This window comes from Polypterus senegalus, chromosome 9, assembly GCF_016835505.1.
Source record: "Polypterus senegalus isolate Bchr_013 chromosome 9, ASM1683550v1, whole genome shotgun sequence".
NCBI lineage: Eukaryota > Metazoa > Chordata > Cladistia > Polypteriformes > Polypteridae > Polypterus > Polypterus senegalus.
Window position 1 is genome coordinate 178339630 of NC_053162.1, and position 13005 is coordinate 178352634.

At 45.4% G+C, this 13005-nt stretch overlaps 1 protein-coding gene across 1 annotated transcript in view; it reads left to right on the forward strand.

The window, feature by feature from the left end:
* Nucleotides 1-1129: 1129 nt before the first annotated feature.
* Nucleotides 1130-13005, forward strand: part of adamts13 (ADAM metallopeptidase with thrombospondin type 1 motif, 13) — a 66363-nt gene continuing 54487 nt past the window's right edge. The window contains exons 1-7 of the mRNA XM_039764415.1: nucleotides 1130-1262; nucleotides 5301-5367; nucleotides 7731-7870; nucleotides 9967-10050; nucleotides 11789-11913; nucleotides 12402-12548; nucleotides 12673-12807. Coding sequence (XP_039620349.1) covers nucleotides 1191-1262; nucleotides 5301-5367; nucleotides 7731-7870; nucleotides 9967-10050; nucleotides 11789-11913; nucleotides 12402-12548; nucleotides 12673-12807 — 770 coding nt within the window. The 5' untranslated portion in view covers nucleotides 1130-1190. The remainder of the gene's footprint in view (nucleotides 1263-5300; nucleotides 5368-7730; nucleotides 7871-9966; nucleotides 10051-11788; nucleotides 11914-12401; nucleotides 12549-12672; nucleotides 12808-13005) is intronic.

Sequence of the window (13005 nt, forward strand, 5' to 3'; positions counted from 1 at the left end):
GTCAGGGTGCCATAATGGAAGGATGGAATAAGTGGGGGGGTAACAACCTGGACCCAGATAAGGGGGTAAAAAATGGCTTGGTGGCTACCCAAGGCTGATTCTTGACTTCTAGGGGTCCTAAGCAGTATGCCTGTTTATAGACCCTCTTCACCCCCCTTTTCTGTGTGAGTTTGGGGGCACGTGACTGTCCAAGTGGTGGTGGCCACTTAGCTTGCTTAGGCCCTCACATGGTTATGCCCCCTTTAACTGTGACCAAGGTGGCTTTTTGTATCTGTTGGTAGATCTGTAATGGAAGGAAACACTGGATGGATATCCTGGCCAGGATGGATAGCGGACAGGACTACTAAATGAATGACAGGGGGATACGGCATTCCCCTGGTATGTTACCCATGCACACACCCTCAGGTCATACTGGGAACTGTACTCCTTTTGGGTGAAATCTGCTGGGTCCCACGGGTGCCACCAAGGGCACCTGAAAGGAATGGCTGTCCGGGCTGCAGAAGCTGTCCTGGGTTCGGCATAAAAGGGGCATCCTCATCGCACTTGGAGAGCCAGAGGCAGGAGGAGGAAGAGGAGGAGGAGGAGGAGGACACTTGCTGGAGGAGGTTTGGCAGAAAATGTCTGTTATGAAGGCACAATCTTTAAAGGTTATTTGAACCTGTGAATGGGTTTGTGTGCTTGTGCAAAGATGCCCCCTAGTGGCCACAAACATTAATGATGTTTGCCCCACATGACTGTGTGTCCCATCATGGGCAGCAGGCCCCTCACTCAGGTGGAGCGCCCACATCAGGCACCTGTCAGACTGCAGTTTACACTGGAAGGTCAATCACCTCAGAGGCCCGAGGGGCCGCCACCAATGCAAATAAACAGATTTTGTACAAATATTCATTTGCGCTTGTTAAAATAAAAATAAGGAATTTTGCATTGATTTAGTAAAAAAAAAAGTTTGGGGGTCAACCACACAGCAGGGCACAACACATTATGATAAAGGTATCCCTACCCCGGCAACGGAAGTCTCTTCCTAAAGCCCCCCCACCACCACCACATCGGCCCCCCTTGTCTGCCCCGTGGGAGGTCTGTCACTGATCAACCGAATCCCGCATTTCAACATCCGCTAAATGGGATTGCACAAGTTTGGGCCTCTCTGTGTAAAGGAAATAAGTAGACCACCAGAGACTGGAGCGACAGACATGGCGAGGACGATTCTGCTGCTGATCTCGCTGCTGCTGGGACTGGCGCTGCTGAGGAATCCTGCCAAAGAGGTGAGCCAACCGCAGGGTCACATCTGGGCGATTTGGAGGTGGGGGGGAAGATTAAAGAGTTTCAATCCAGAGACCACTCACATGAGCCACAATAGCTGAGAAATGGGGCCTGTGTGTGTGGTGGTGGGGGTCTCCCTCTAAGTGGCTGGCTGGCTGGCTGTGTGGCACTGTGGGGAGCCACTGTGCTGCCAGGGTCTGGGATGTGGGGCGCTCTACAGCTTGGTACCCTTTAGAAGAGGGTGGTCTCAATTCATAAACAGCACGCTCCAGGTCAGCTGAGAGGAAGAACTTCACCACTTCAGGTCTGCTGGACGTTTTTTTTCAGTCAACGGGTCTGGGAGAGAAGATTGTGAAGGGTGCCATAGAATAATAGTATCGCTTATTAATATAGCGCCTTTCCCATGCTCAAATTCATAAAAGCAAACTTAATGCTGGTTTTGTTATTTGTGACCCAGTGGCAAAATGGTGGGAGATCAATAAGCTTCAGGTCAAGGTATTAATAATGCCCAGCATGTGTGGATGAATGAAAGACACAAGAGGAGTCCAAAGGAATGGTTTGGGGTGTTAACCGGGTCTCCCTTTTGAATCCAACATTCACCTTTACAAACAAACAAGGGTGTAAAACAGAACTTAAAGAATACAACCTTCCTGGCTTTTGTGAGTCGGTGGCGCCATCTTCATTTGAGAGCTCCGTTCTTTAACAAGTCGGGGTCCAAATGAGACGTCCAGATTTTAAAGTGTTATGACAGGAAGGGGCGGGGTCAATTGCCCTCACTGGGCGTCTTCTTGTGGGTGACACAAGAGATGATACTCTTAGCAACAACGCCCCCTCTTGCCCTGGTGTGGTATTGCATGCCTTCAATGTGCCTAGAAGGTGGTCCTCTGACACACGTGCGTGACGCATGAAAGTGAGACTCGTGTGCAGAGCTGGTTGTGAGGCTCAGGGGTTAAAGGCGTCTAAAATAAAATCCGTCAAATTCAAAATTGCTTTTCTTCTTCACTTCATTGTTGTGGACTGGAGAAACAATTTGGTTTAAATCCAAAGTTTGAGCTCATTCACGTGCCGCTGATAAGGTTGCTGAGAATACTATGAATCCTAAGGGTATACGGAGTGTGTGTATATTCTTATGATTAATAGAATATGCATACATAAAATTAATATATCTGTCCATTGCTTCTACCAGTGCCTGGCTGTGTGGCTCAATGGCTAAAGTGGGTAAATGCATCAGACCCCCAGTTCAGACACTCACTCCCAGTTTGTTGATCATTTGAGTGGATTTACTTCCTTGTAACTCTCAGTTCATCTGGTGACAGTGGGATGGTGGCAGGGGGTTCCTGTCGAGTCAAGTCACAGCAAGTCAAGTGGCTTTATTGTCATACCATCGATACAACGTATTGCAGCATACAGTGGCAGAAAAGAACAATGGCCAGGACCACCATGGAGCATAAACACAGGACATGTGCAATGAATGATACTATACAATAGATAGATAGATAGATAGATAGATAGATAGATAGATAGATAGATAGATAGATAGATAGATAGATAGAAAAGGTGCTATATAATAGATAGATAGATAGATAGATAGATAGATAGATAGATAGATAGATAGATAGATAGATAGATAAATTTGAAAGGCACTATATGATAGATAGATAGATAGATAGATAGATAGATAGATAGATAGATAGATAGATAGATAGAAAAGGTGCTATATAATAGATAGATAGATAGATAGATAGATAGAAAAGGTGCTATATAATAGATAGATAGATAGATAGATAGATAGATAGATAGATAGATAGAAAAGGTGCTATATAATAGATAGATAGATAGATAGATAGATAGATAGATAGATAGATAGATAGATAGATAGATAGATAGATAGATAGATAGATAAGTAAATAGTGCCGTGCGGGATTATCTGCCATTCCATCCGGGAGGAAAGGTGGCCCCTTGCCTGGAAGGGAGACCAGAATAATGGCAGAGAAATAAAATTTTTCATACTATACACTCCCCCAAAACCCTAGATGGCAGCCTCCCTGTGGTGCTGCTCCTGCTCTTTTCCCAAACCACTGGGCAGGCTGGGAATTGTAGTTCCATAAGGCCTACCCTGCTCGGTATCATGGGTGCCACCAGGGAGGGGCAGCAGGGCGGAATCATCCTTTTGTTTGGACCTGGAAGGACCCCCTCGGGACCTTGCCCAAACACTGGCAGCACTTCTAGGATCTGGCTTATAAAGAGCCCTCCACCCTCACCTCAGGGAGTCGGAGTCGGGAGAAGGAGGAAGGAGTCACCGTTTGCGTATGGACTGTGCTGTGGAGGGCTTGTAAGGGAAATCGAAGAAATTAAAAAAAAAAACCAAACATTTGAAGCTGTGATTGTGTTTGTGTCAGTTGTGCAATCCCCCAAACCCCCTAGGTTGTTGACAATAGACAATAATAATTTGAAATAGATAGTATAAAATAAACCACCAATAACACAAAACAACAGGAGTGACATCTCTGACTCGTGTACTACACCTAAATAAGCAGCTACTGTAGTAGCAGATCTGTTGGTGGGGGTGCGCAGAATTGAAAGTGTGGACCACCATGGGGTAGAAGCTGTTGCAGAATCATCCAGAACTAATTCAGGTGCTCAGTACCTTCTGCCAGATGGAAGCGGGACAAAGAGACAGTGGGACGGGTGGGAGTAGTCCTTGTCAATGCTGTAGGCTTTGCTGATCCATCGCTTTATGAAGATGTCTTCAGTGTAGGGCACAGACTTGTAGAACCTGGAAGAACTGATTCAGATGTTACAGAACCTTCTTCCAGGTGGGAAAGACAATGGGATGGGTGGGAGTGGTTCTTCCTTGTGTCGCATTATAAAAGTGTCTTAAATGGGGGGGGGTGAGCTGATAGGTCCAAACAATCTTTTCCGTTGTGTGTACTATCCATTGTAGGACTTTACGGTCAGAGACTCTGAAGTTCCTAAACTAGATGGTGACACAGCTGGTCAGAACGCTCTGTGGTGAGAATGGTGGGGGGGGTTTGAGGGGGTGTTAGGCTTGCCTTCTTTCGGCCGCTGAAGGAATTGGAGATGCTGCAGCACCTTCTTGATCACTGAGGTGGTGTTAATGGACCAAGTAAGGTCAGCTGCCAGGTGCACACCATGGAATTTGGTTTGACCAGTTCCACCACAGAGTCTTCGATGTGCAGTGGGGTGTGAAGAGCATGGACATTGCTGAAGTCAATAATTATCTCACTCATCTGATCCATGTTAGGAAACAGATTGTCGAACATGAACCAGTCCACCAACTGTTGTACCGCCATTCTGTAAGCTGATGAGATCCACCACCATTGTGACATCTGGAAACATAATGACAGTGTTAGAGCTGCACATAGCCGTCCAGTTGTGATCCAGCAGAGTGAACAGAAGTGGGTTGAGTACCCAGCCCTGGGGGTCATTGTCATTCACCGTGATGGTTTACTGAAGATGGTGTTTTCTGATGCAGACTGTCTGGGGTTTTTCTGTCAGGAAGTCCAAGACCCAGTTGGATAGAGAAATGCACACCTACCTAGCAGACCCCACTTCCCTGTGAGCTTCAGAAGGATGACGGCATTGAAGGATCAGCTGAAGTCAATGAGAAGCATCCTAGCAGGCAATGTCAACAAGCTTGTGGGAAGTTTTAAACATTGTAAGGCCGTAGCCATCCAGCTGAATGTGCTTTGAAGGTCCTCTCTCCACAGAGGACATTCTTCTGCCTCAGCCTTTGTATATTGGGACTCAAGGACACCCAAATGTAAGACCTCAGAGATGTTGTGAAACAACTGCAATGTGTCATCCACAATTGTATCGATGGTGTTAGGGCCGTACACAGCCGTCCATTTGAAAGTCAGCAGAGTGAGAAGAAGGGGCTGAATTCACAACCATACGGGGCACCAGGGCTCATCATGATGGTGCTGGGGGTGCGGACCAACTTTAACTTTGGCACGTTAAAAACACCAAGGTGTGACCAAAGCCAGCACTAAACATTAATCTGCTTTTCATTCTTCCAGATCTTTGAGAAGCTGCTGCGCTCTGAAGACCCCTCAGTATCCTTTGGCCAGTTGAATCTCAATGAAGGTATGACATCTCACATCTATTATTTCTGGCTTGTGTGCCCAGACTGTTTGCCCAATTTGTCTGCTCTGTAAAAAGACACAGCATTCTATCACCCACTGCACTTGGGTCCCAATCCCGTTGGTTCGGTGTACGGTGGGTGCAGCAACGTGCTATCAGTGCATGCTCCCAGCCTCTCCTCCTCTCCTTATGTAACGATTGATTGGTGCTTCTCTTTTAGATGTAAAACAAGCTTGGAAGGTTTTCACCGTGTAAGGCACTATATAACTTGAAGACTGATTGGCTGATGTCATGTAACGTAAAAGGATAAAGCACAGCACAGATAGACAGAGTGGGCACACCAGATGGTGATCCCCAAATATTGTGAAGTTATTATTGAAAGAGTCCATTAACACTGACAAGACATGTGGGAGTCTATACTAATAAAAGGCAAAGCCCTCACTGACTGACTGACTGACTGACTCACTCACTCACTCAATCACTCACTGACTCATCACTAATTCTCCAACTTCCCGTGTAGGTAGAAGGCTGAAATTTGGCAGGCTCATTCCTTACAGCTTACTTACAAATGTTAAGCAGGTTTCATTTCGAAATTCTACACGTAACGGTCATAACGGTTGACAACGTCCGCCATGTTGAACTCCCTTATTTATGGCCCTATCTTCACGAAATTTGGTAGGCGGCTTCCCTGCGCTAACCGAAACGTACTTACTTTGGTGGTATGACGCCACTGTCAGCTGCCATATTGAACTTTCCAACGTCACTAATTCTTCAACTTCCCATGTAGGTAGAAGGCTGAAATTTGGTACTTATTTCGGTGGTATGATGCCACTGTCGGCCGCCATATTAAACTTTTCAACTGTCTTTGTTACTTATGGGCCCATCTTCAAGAAATTTGGTACGCGGGTTCCCAACGCTAACTGAATCCTACTTACGTACATATATACGTCCATAGCCTGCAGCTCGGTCACCGTATGAGGCGGTGTTCGGTCCCCCATCCCATCGCCTCCCACGTTGTTGGCTGCTTGCCTATATAAGGCCGTCCGTCGCTCCGGTCTCTACATTCCCTTCCTTGCTTCGCCACGGGATTCACGTCTCCCTGCTGATAACTACAGCCTTTTTGTTTAATCCACGGCTTCTCTGCTGTTTTATTGTTCATTTATTACGATTATAGTTGTTGTGTAGGTATTTTAGACTTACTTTACATTGTTCAGGTACCCATTTCCTTTATCATTCCAACCGTACCCCCATTAACATGTCTATCGAGGTGATCACCATCGATCAAAGAACTGTCACTATCTATCTATCTATCGTGATCCTGCCGACTATACTACATACAAGTGGTTTCCATGCCCGGAGATGGCACCTGCCTTTTCCATTCTCTGTGTTACATATTACACGGCCATATCAGGCTCACTCTTGATATCCATTGTGTCTTATGTATTGAATGACTGGGACTGGTTCAAGGGTTTGGACTGATGACGGTACAGGAGATAATTTGACTACACAGGAGCACTAGAAGAGTGAATTGCTTAAGCCCTTCACCTATGGGTCTGCATGTGAGTTGATGGCTGCCGCTGAATTGTTCGGTTGTTGCTTTCAAGTGTACCAAAATGGCCAAATATTTTACACCTTTCGAAACCGCCAATGCCTCTTAAACATCTTAGACTGACAGGTGACGATTTCAGTAGTGGACACTTTGATGTTTATGAATGTTTAAACTCTCAAAAGCTGGATGTGAAGTTATCGATGAAACTGGTTGTGTGCTTACAATGCTTGACAGATGCCGAATGTCTCTTCAACACAAGTCCTGCAAATACTGTCGTCATTGAAACAAACCATGAAACTCAAACCGATTATGACAGCAGCAATCCAAGATTACTGTTTACATGGCCAACTGTACGTTACATGCTCAAGAGTAAGCTCAGCGCACAGCTTGGTCATATTACAACCAGAGGGCCGAACTGACACGTGGTATACAAAGAGATCCTTAACAAATAATTATTGGTATATTATTCCTCAGTTTAAAAAGGTTTAATTTTCTTCTTAATAAAAATTTTAAGGCAGTACTTCGCCGCTGCGAAGAGCGGGTATTTTGCTAGTTAGGAATAAAATGAAGAGGAATCAAATAAATCAGGATTTGGGCCTTGTGGCTGAGGGATTACAGAACAAAGCAAGACATTCAAATGAATGAACACTGTGTCCTGGCTCACCTGGTGACTCGTAGATATATTTTTATTTAATGGGTTTGATAGCAACATGGCATGGGATGTAATGGGAAAGGCGCTCTATACATGCAGTGAATGAGCTATCTCTCCTGCAGACTCTTCTTCCTCACTTATCCTCATCCATTTCCTTCTTGATAGCTGAGGTCCACCTTCGGCAACGAAGAGCAGCTGCAGACACAGAAGTGCGACACCTGGAGCTTCTGGTGGTGGTGGGCGCAGATGTACAGCAGGCTCACCTGGAGGACACAGAGAGATACATCCTCACCAACCTCAACATTGTGAGTAGGAGGGGTGGTCAGATGTTGAGGGTTATAACAGATGCCATCACCACAGGGATCACTCAAAGCAAATAGCCAGGAAGGACCAGCGAGGAAGTACATGATCTTTGTAAGGGCTGGAGTGAAGCTACAGGAGCAGCTGAAGCCTCCAGGAGGTCTACCTGCCATAGCATTAGACTGGCAGCTGATAGCTGACAAAGGGAAACAGCTCAGACTTCCAGACACCATCGCAGAAACCACACTCAGGCCTGACATGGTCCTGGTGTCTGAGAAAGCAAGACAAGTGGTGCTGCTGGAGATGACTGTTCCATGGGAACAACATGTAGGCAAATGAGGCAGCAGCAGCAGGATGGGAATAACGGTCCAGTGTGAGCCCCCTGAATTCAGATGTAGAAACTCTGCAGGTCAATCCGTCTACAGGGCACTCAAGTTCTTTGGAATCATGGGACTGTATAGCAGGAGAATCATCATTAACATCAGAGACATAGCAGAGAGGGCATTGGGATGGCTGTGGATCAAGCTGGTGGATCTGTGGTCCACTCAGACTACTTGGACACAAGCCACAAGTCGATCACTTCTGATGCTCGGTCACCAAGGTGATGGAGTCTGATGTTGAGAGACCCAAAAGATCTGACGACCCCAGGAAACTTTACTGATGATGTGTCCAAGCTGGACTGCAAGGTGTGAGCTAAATCACAATTACATCAGAGGACAGCCATTTGCACTGCTTATCTGTCAGCCCACCAATCCTATTCTTCATTCATTTATCTGTCCATCTAACCCTCCCCCATCCATCGGTTTATCAACCTATTCCTCAAATCTATCTATCCGTCCATCAATTACAGTATATAGTGTCTTCTCTATCTACTTATCTATTATGTAGTGCCTTTCATATCTATCTATCTATCTATCTATCTATCTATCTATCTATCTATCTATCTATCTATCTATCTATCTATCTATCTATCTATCTATCTATCTATCTATCTATCTATCTATCTATCAATTGTGGAAGATCAGCCTCGGCACAGACAGGCAGACACTAATGTTGAAACCCACCACACATTTATTTGCAATTATTTTTTACAACAGTCCCACACACAACCCAGTGTCTTTTCACCAGTCACCCTCAGTGCAGATCTCTCCAATATCTAGTCTTCTTTCACCGCCTCCGCTCCTCTCCTCCGAGCTTCGTCCACTTCCACCTGACTCCGGCTGATGACTGGAGGGAGGTGGCCCTTTTTATGTCCACCCAAACGTGCTCCAGGTGCAATCTGACGAGCTTCCCTGAGGCACTTTCTGGTGTGGCGGAAGTGCCACATAAGCACCCAGAAGCACTCCAGGTGTCCCCGGTAATCCTTCTGCCAGCACCTCCGGGTGAGGAGGAAGTGCTAACGTCCATGGCTTCACAATCGTCCTGGCACCCCCTGGCGGTGGCCATGGGCCCCTATAGGGTTGAGCTTCCATGCTCAATTCCCGTGGCCCCCATACAAGCCAAGGCGGCTGCCCTCTCGTTGTCCAGGGGAGGTATAGTCCCTGTCTCGGCCCTTCTAGGGGTCCCGGCTGGGCACAGCCCCCAGCCGCCTGCCACACCATCTATCTATCTATGTAATGTGATCCTGCCGACTATACTAAATTTCCGTCTAGCCCACCTTGCCCCTCTTGCTGCCAGCATCTCTTTCAGAATTCTGACTGCAGCTGTGGTAATGCAGAAATGGATGGCCTTGGCTGGTTGTCGTCTTCTTCTTCTTCTTACTGTCCTAAGATTTGCAGTTTATTGGTGGGTGCAGTGCTGCCATGTACACATGCGCATGACTTCAAATCTGTGCACATGATTAAGTCGTACTAGAAGTTAGCAGCTGATGTCTCCTTCTGTCTCCTTTAACTTTTGACATTTTTTTGTTGACTGTATGGATATCCTAACAATCAGAAAGTCTCGAACTGTCCCCAGGATAAGAAGTTGTTCACTTTGTGGTCTTCATCAAGTCTAGTCTATCTGAAATGCATTGTTGGGCTAGTTTAACAATTCCTCATATTGTTGTTTTTTTTTAAATCATAGTAAAGACTGCTTGATTGTTTGCTGTGTTCTCTGACAGGCGTCTGAGCTGCTGAGGGACGCGTCACTTGGAGCCAGCCTCCGGGTCCATCTGATACGCATGCTGATTCTGAGTGAGCCGCAGGTGAGCACATCTCTGCTATTGTTTTCTTCCCTCTTTCCTTTTCTCTTCCACTCATTTTGATTGCTATTTCTGTGTAAGTTTTTAGATGTTTAGAGTCCACACTTTCAAATTAGTTCAGCTAATGGTAGTGGGATTTTAGTTCATCTTTCTGTTCTTCCATCGAAGGTTTTAACTACTGGTGGATTCCTGTGCCATGCGAGTGCGATCTTTAAGAATTGCAGCCACCTAAACGAAAAATCAAACCAATAGCCCATGTCTGAGAATGTCATGAACATCCAAAACATACAAAAGCTCCCAAAAACACAAAAGCCAGACCTGCACTTCACACAGCTCTGAAACCAAAAGAGTCAGCCTCCTGCTGTAATGAAATAAGGAATCACATAAACAGGTCTTGGGCACCAAGGTGAACCCCGTAAATGGTAAAGGCAAAAAAAAAATGATTGCAAAAAGAAAACAACAAATGACGTCTTACTCAGAAGGGAGCCTTCATCAGACAGACTAGTTAGCAGTCTGGTGACCCAGAAAGGGTGGGCTCAGGGGAATGGAAACTGAACATGATGTCAGAGATGAAAGGACAGTCACTCGTCCATTCTGTAGAGTGTGGCATTAGGCAACAGTGCCACCTTCTGGGTCAGAGTGCAACCACCATTATATGAGCTCTGAGATTGTTTTCCCAAATGCATCTTTGTGACATTCTCTGTCTATTTGCGGTAAGAATGAAAACAAACACAACTAAAGTGTTGGGGAACTGTGGTGAACGTGTCCTTCTGTCACTGCTTCTGCATAGAGAGAAAGAGATAACACAAATTAGGCAATAGCGGCACCCGCTGGTTAGGAGTGTAATTAAATGAACATGAGCCTGTAAGTTGTCGCCCAATCGCACACATATGACACTATCTATCTATCTATCTATCTATCTATCTATCTATCTATCTATCATATGGTGCCCTTCACATCTATCTATCTATCTATCTATCTATCTATCTATCTATCTATCTATCTATCTATCTATCTATCTATCTATCTATGTAATGTTGTGATCCTGCTGTTCCGCCCACGTGATCTGTAAACACTTATGGGTAAGGCGGAAACCCCATCCCATACGGCTCCTCAGTCTTTGCAGTGCCCCCTTGTGGCACCAGCAGTACCTAACAGGGCTGAGGTAAACAACTCCAAGTCTCATGATGCCCTGTGAGAATCCGGGGCAGCGCTACAACCCAGGGGAGCTGCCATCTAGTGTACTGGGGAAGGCAGTGCCCTAAAGAAGCTGCCTTCCCTGATCCTTCCATCTCTTGGGTGTCCATTACACTATCTATCTATCTATTTACCTGTCATACTGTATAGTTCCTTTCTATCTATTATATAGTGCCTTTCATATCTATCTATCTATCTATCTATCTATCTATCTATCTATCTATCTATCTATCTATCTATCTATCTATCTATCTATAGTAGCTTATTGCCTGCACAGACCCACAGTCAGGCAAATGCTTAAAAATAAAAAAACTAATCCTCTAAAGGTAATGTGTAGAATATGTAAAAAAAACCCTCTGTCACAGGAAAACTAAAGTAAGTTTATTTCATATACAGTATAAATATTTAATAAAGTATTCTAAAAGGATTGTACAAAAACAAAACCAGGCACAAAAAACAAACCAAATAAGTTTGCCCCTAAAGCAGCTGTGCTCACAGTCCAAATGGCGACAGGAGAATCTCAAGGTTTATTTTCAATTCCCAGGTTGACATCCAGATATCCAGCAACATCACATCCTCCTTGATCAGCGTGTGCCAGTGGAGCAGCCGACAGAACCCGGGCAACGACTCTGACCCGCTGCATGCCGACTTAGTCCTTTACATCACCAGGTAATGAAGTGCTGTCGTGGAGCAGCAAGACCGTTTTGAGGGAGCGTCCGAGTTCATTTGACTTTGACTTTATCCAGACTATCAGCGGAGTGCTGTGTGTGTTTGAATCTCCCATAAGACACTGAAAACATGCTGTACTGCATCAGCTTCTGTCCACTGTGGTTACTGCGTAATGTTCAAATTGCCCTACGTATAAACTGTAAATATACAAACAAAACAAACACCTGCAAATACACAATTTATGTTCATATCCGCTTCACATTTATTTCCACAAACAGGCAGTCATATTGAGAACTGGCAAGGGCTGTGCTGCTGCCGCCATTTAAACTCTTTCTTCTTTTTCATCTTACATCTTTATAAATGACAGCCTTCTTGATTCAGCTGCTGGTGATCTCAGCTCATCCTAAATGCACAGAAATGTAAAAAGAGCAGACCTCGACGGCTGCTTCTGCAACTAACATTGGTGATGAGGTGTTTGTGCTTTTCAGGTTTGACCTCGAGCTTCCTGATGGGAACAAGCAAGTGCGCGGTGTCACACAGCTGGGTGGCGCTTGTTCCCATAGCTGGAGTTGTGTCATCACTGAGGACACTGGCTTTGATCTGGGCGTTACTATCGCACATGAGATTGGACACAGGTACGTCATAACACACATCCTCTTATGCACTGTAGGACATCTACCTCCATGTTGTCCTCCCTGTTAAAAATGTTATTACATCCAAACTGAAGAAAACAAGTGCTCTCCTCTGATTGGTTCACAGCTTCGGGATCAATCATGATGGCATCGGCAATGGATGCAAAACTGGGGGCTTCATCATGGCTTCAGAAGGAGGCTACAACAGTGTGGATCTCAGCTGGTCTCAGTGCAGCCGCGAACAGTTCCTTGTCTTCCTCAGGTGAAATAAAGTGGGCCTACTTTTCTGCACCTTAAAATCAAAAGGGTGTTAAAGGTGTTTCGAAAATTCAAGCTATTGTTATTGCTATTGTTTGCTTCTGTTAGAAATTGACTGGGCCTCCATCTGTTTTTTGCACTTGGGCCCGCCTCTTTGTGTCCCTGACTCCACCTCTAATTTTTCCTTTGCCTGCAATTTGCT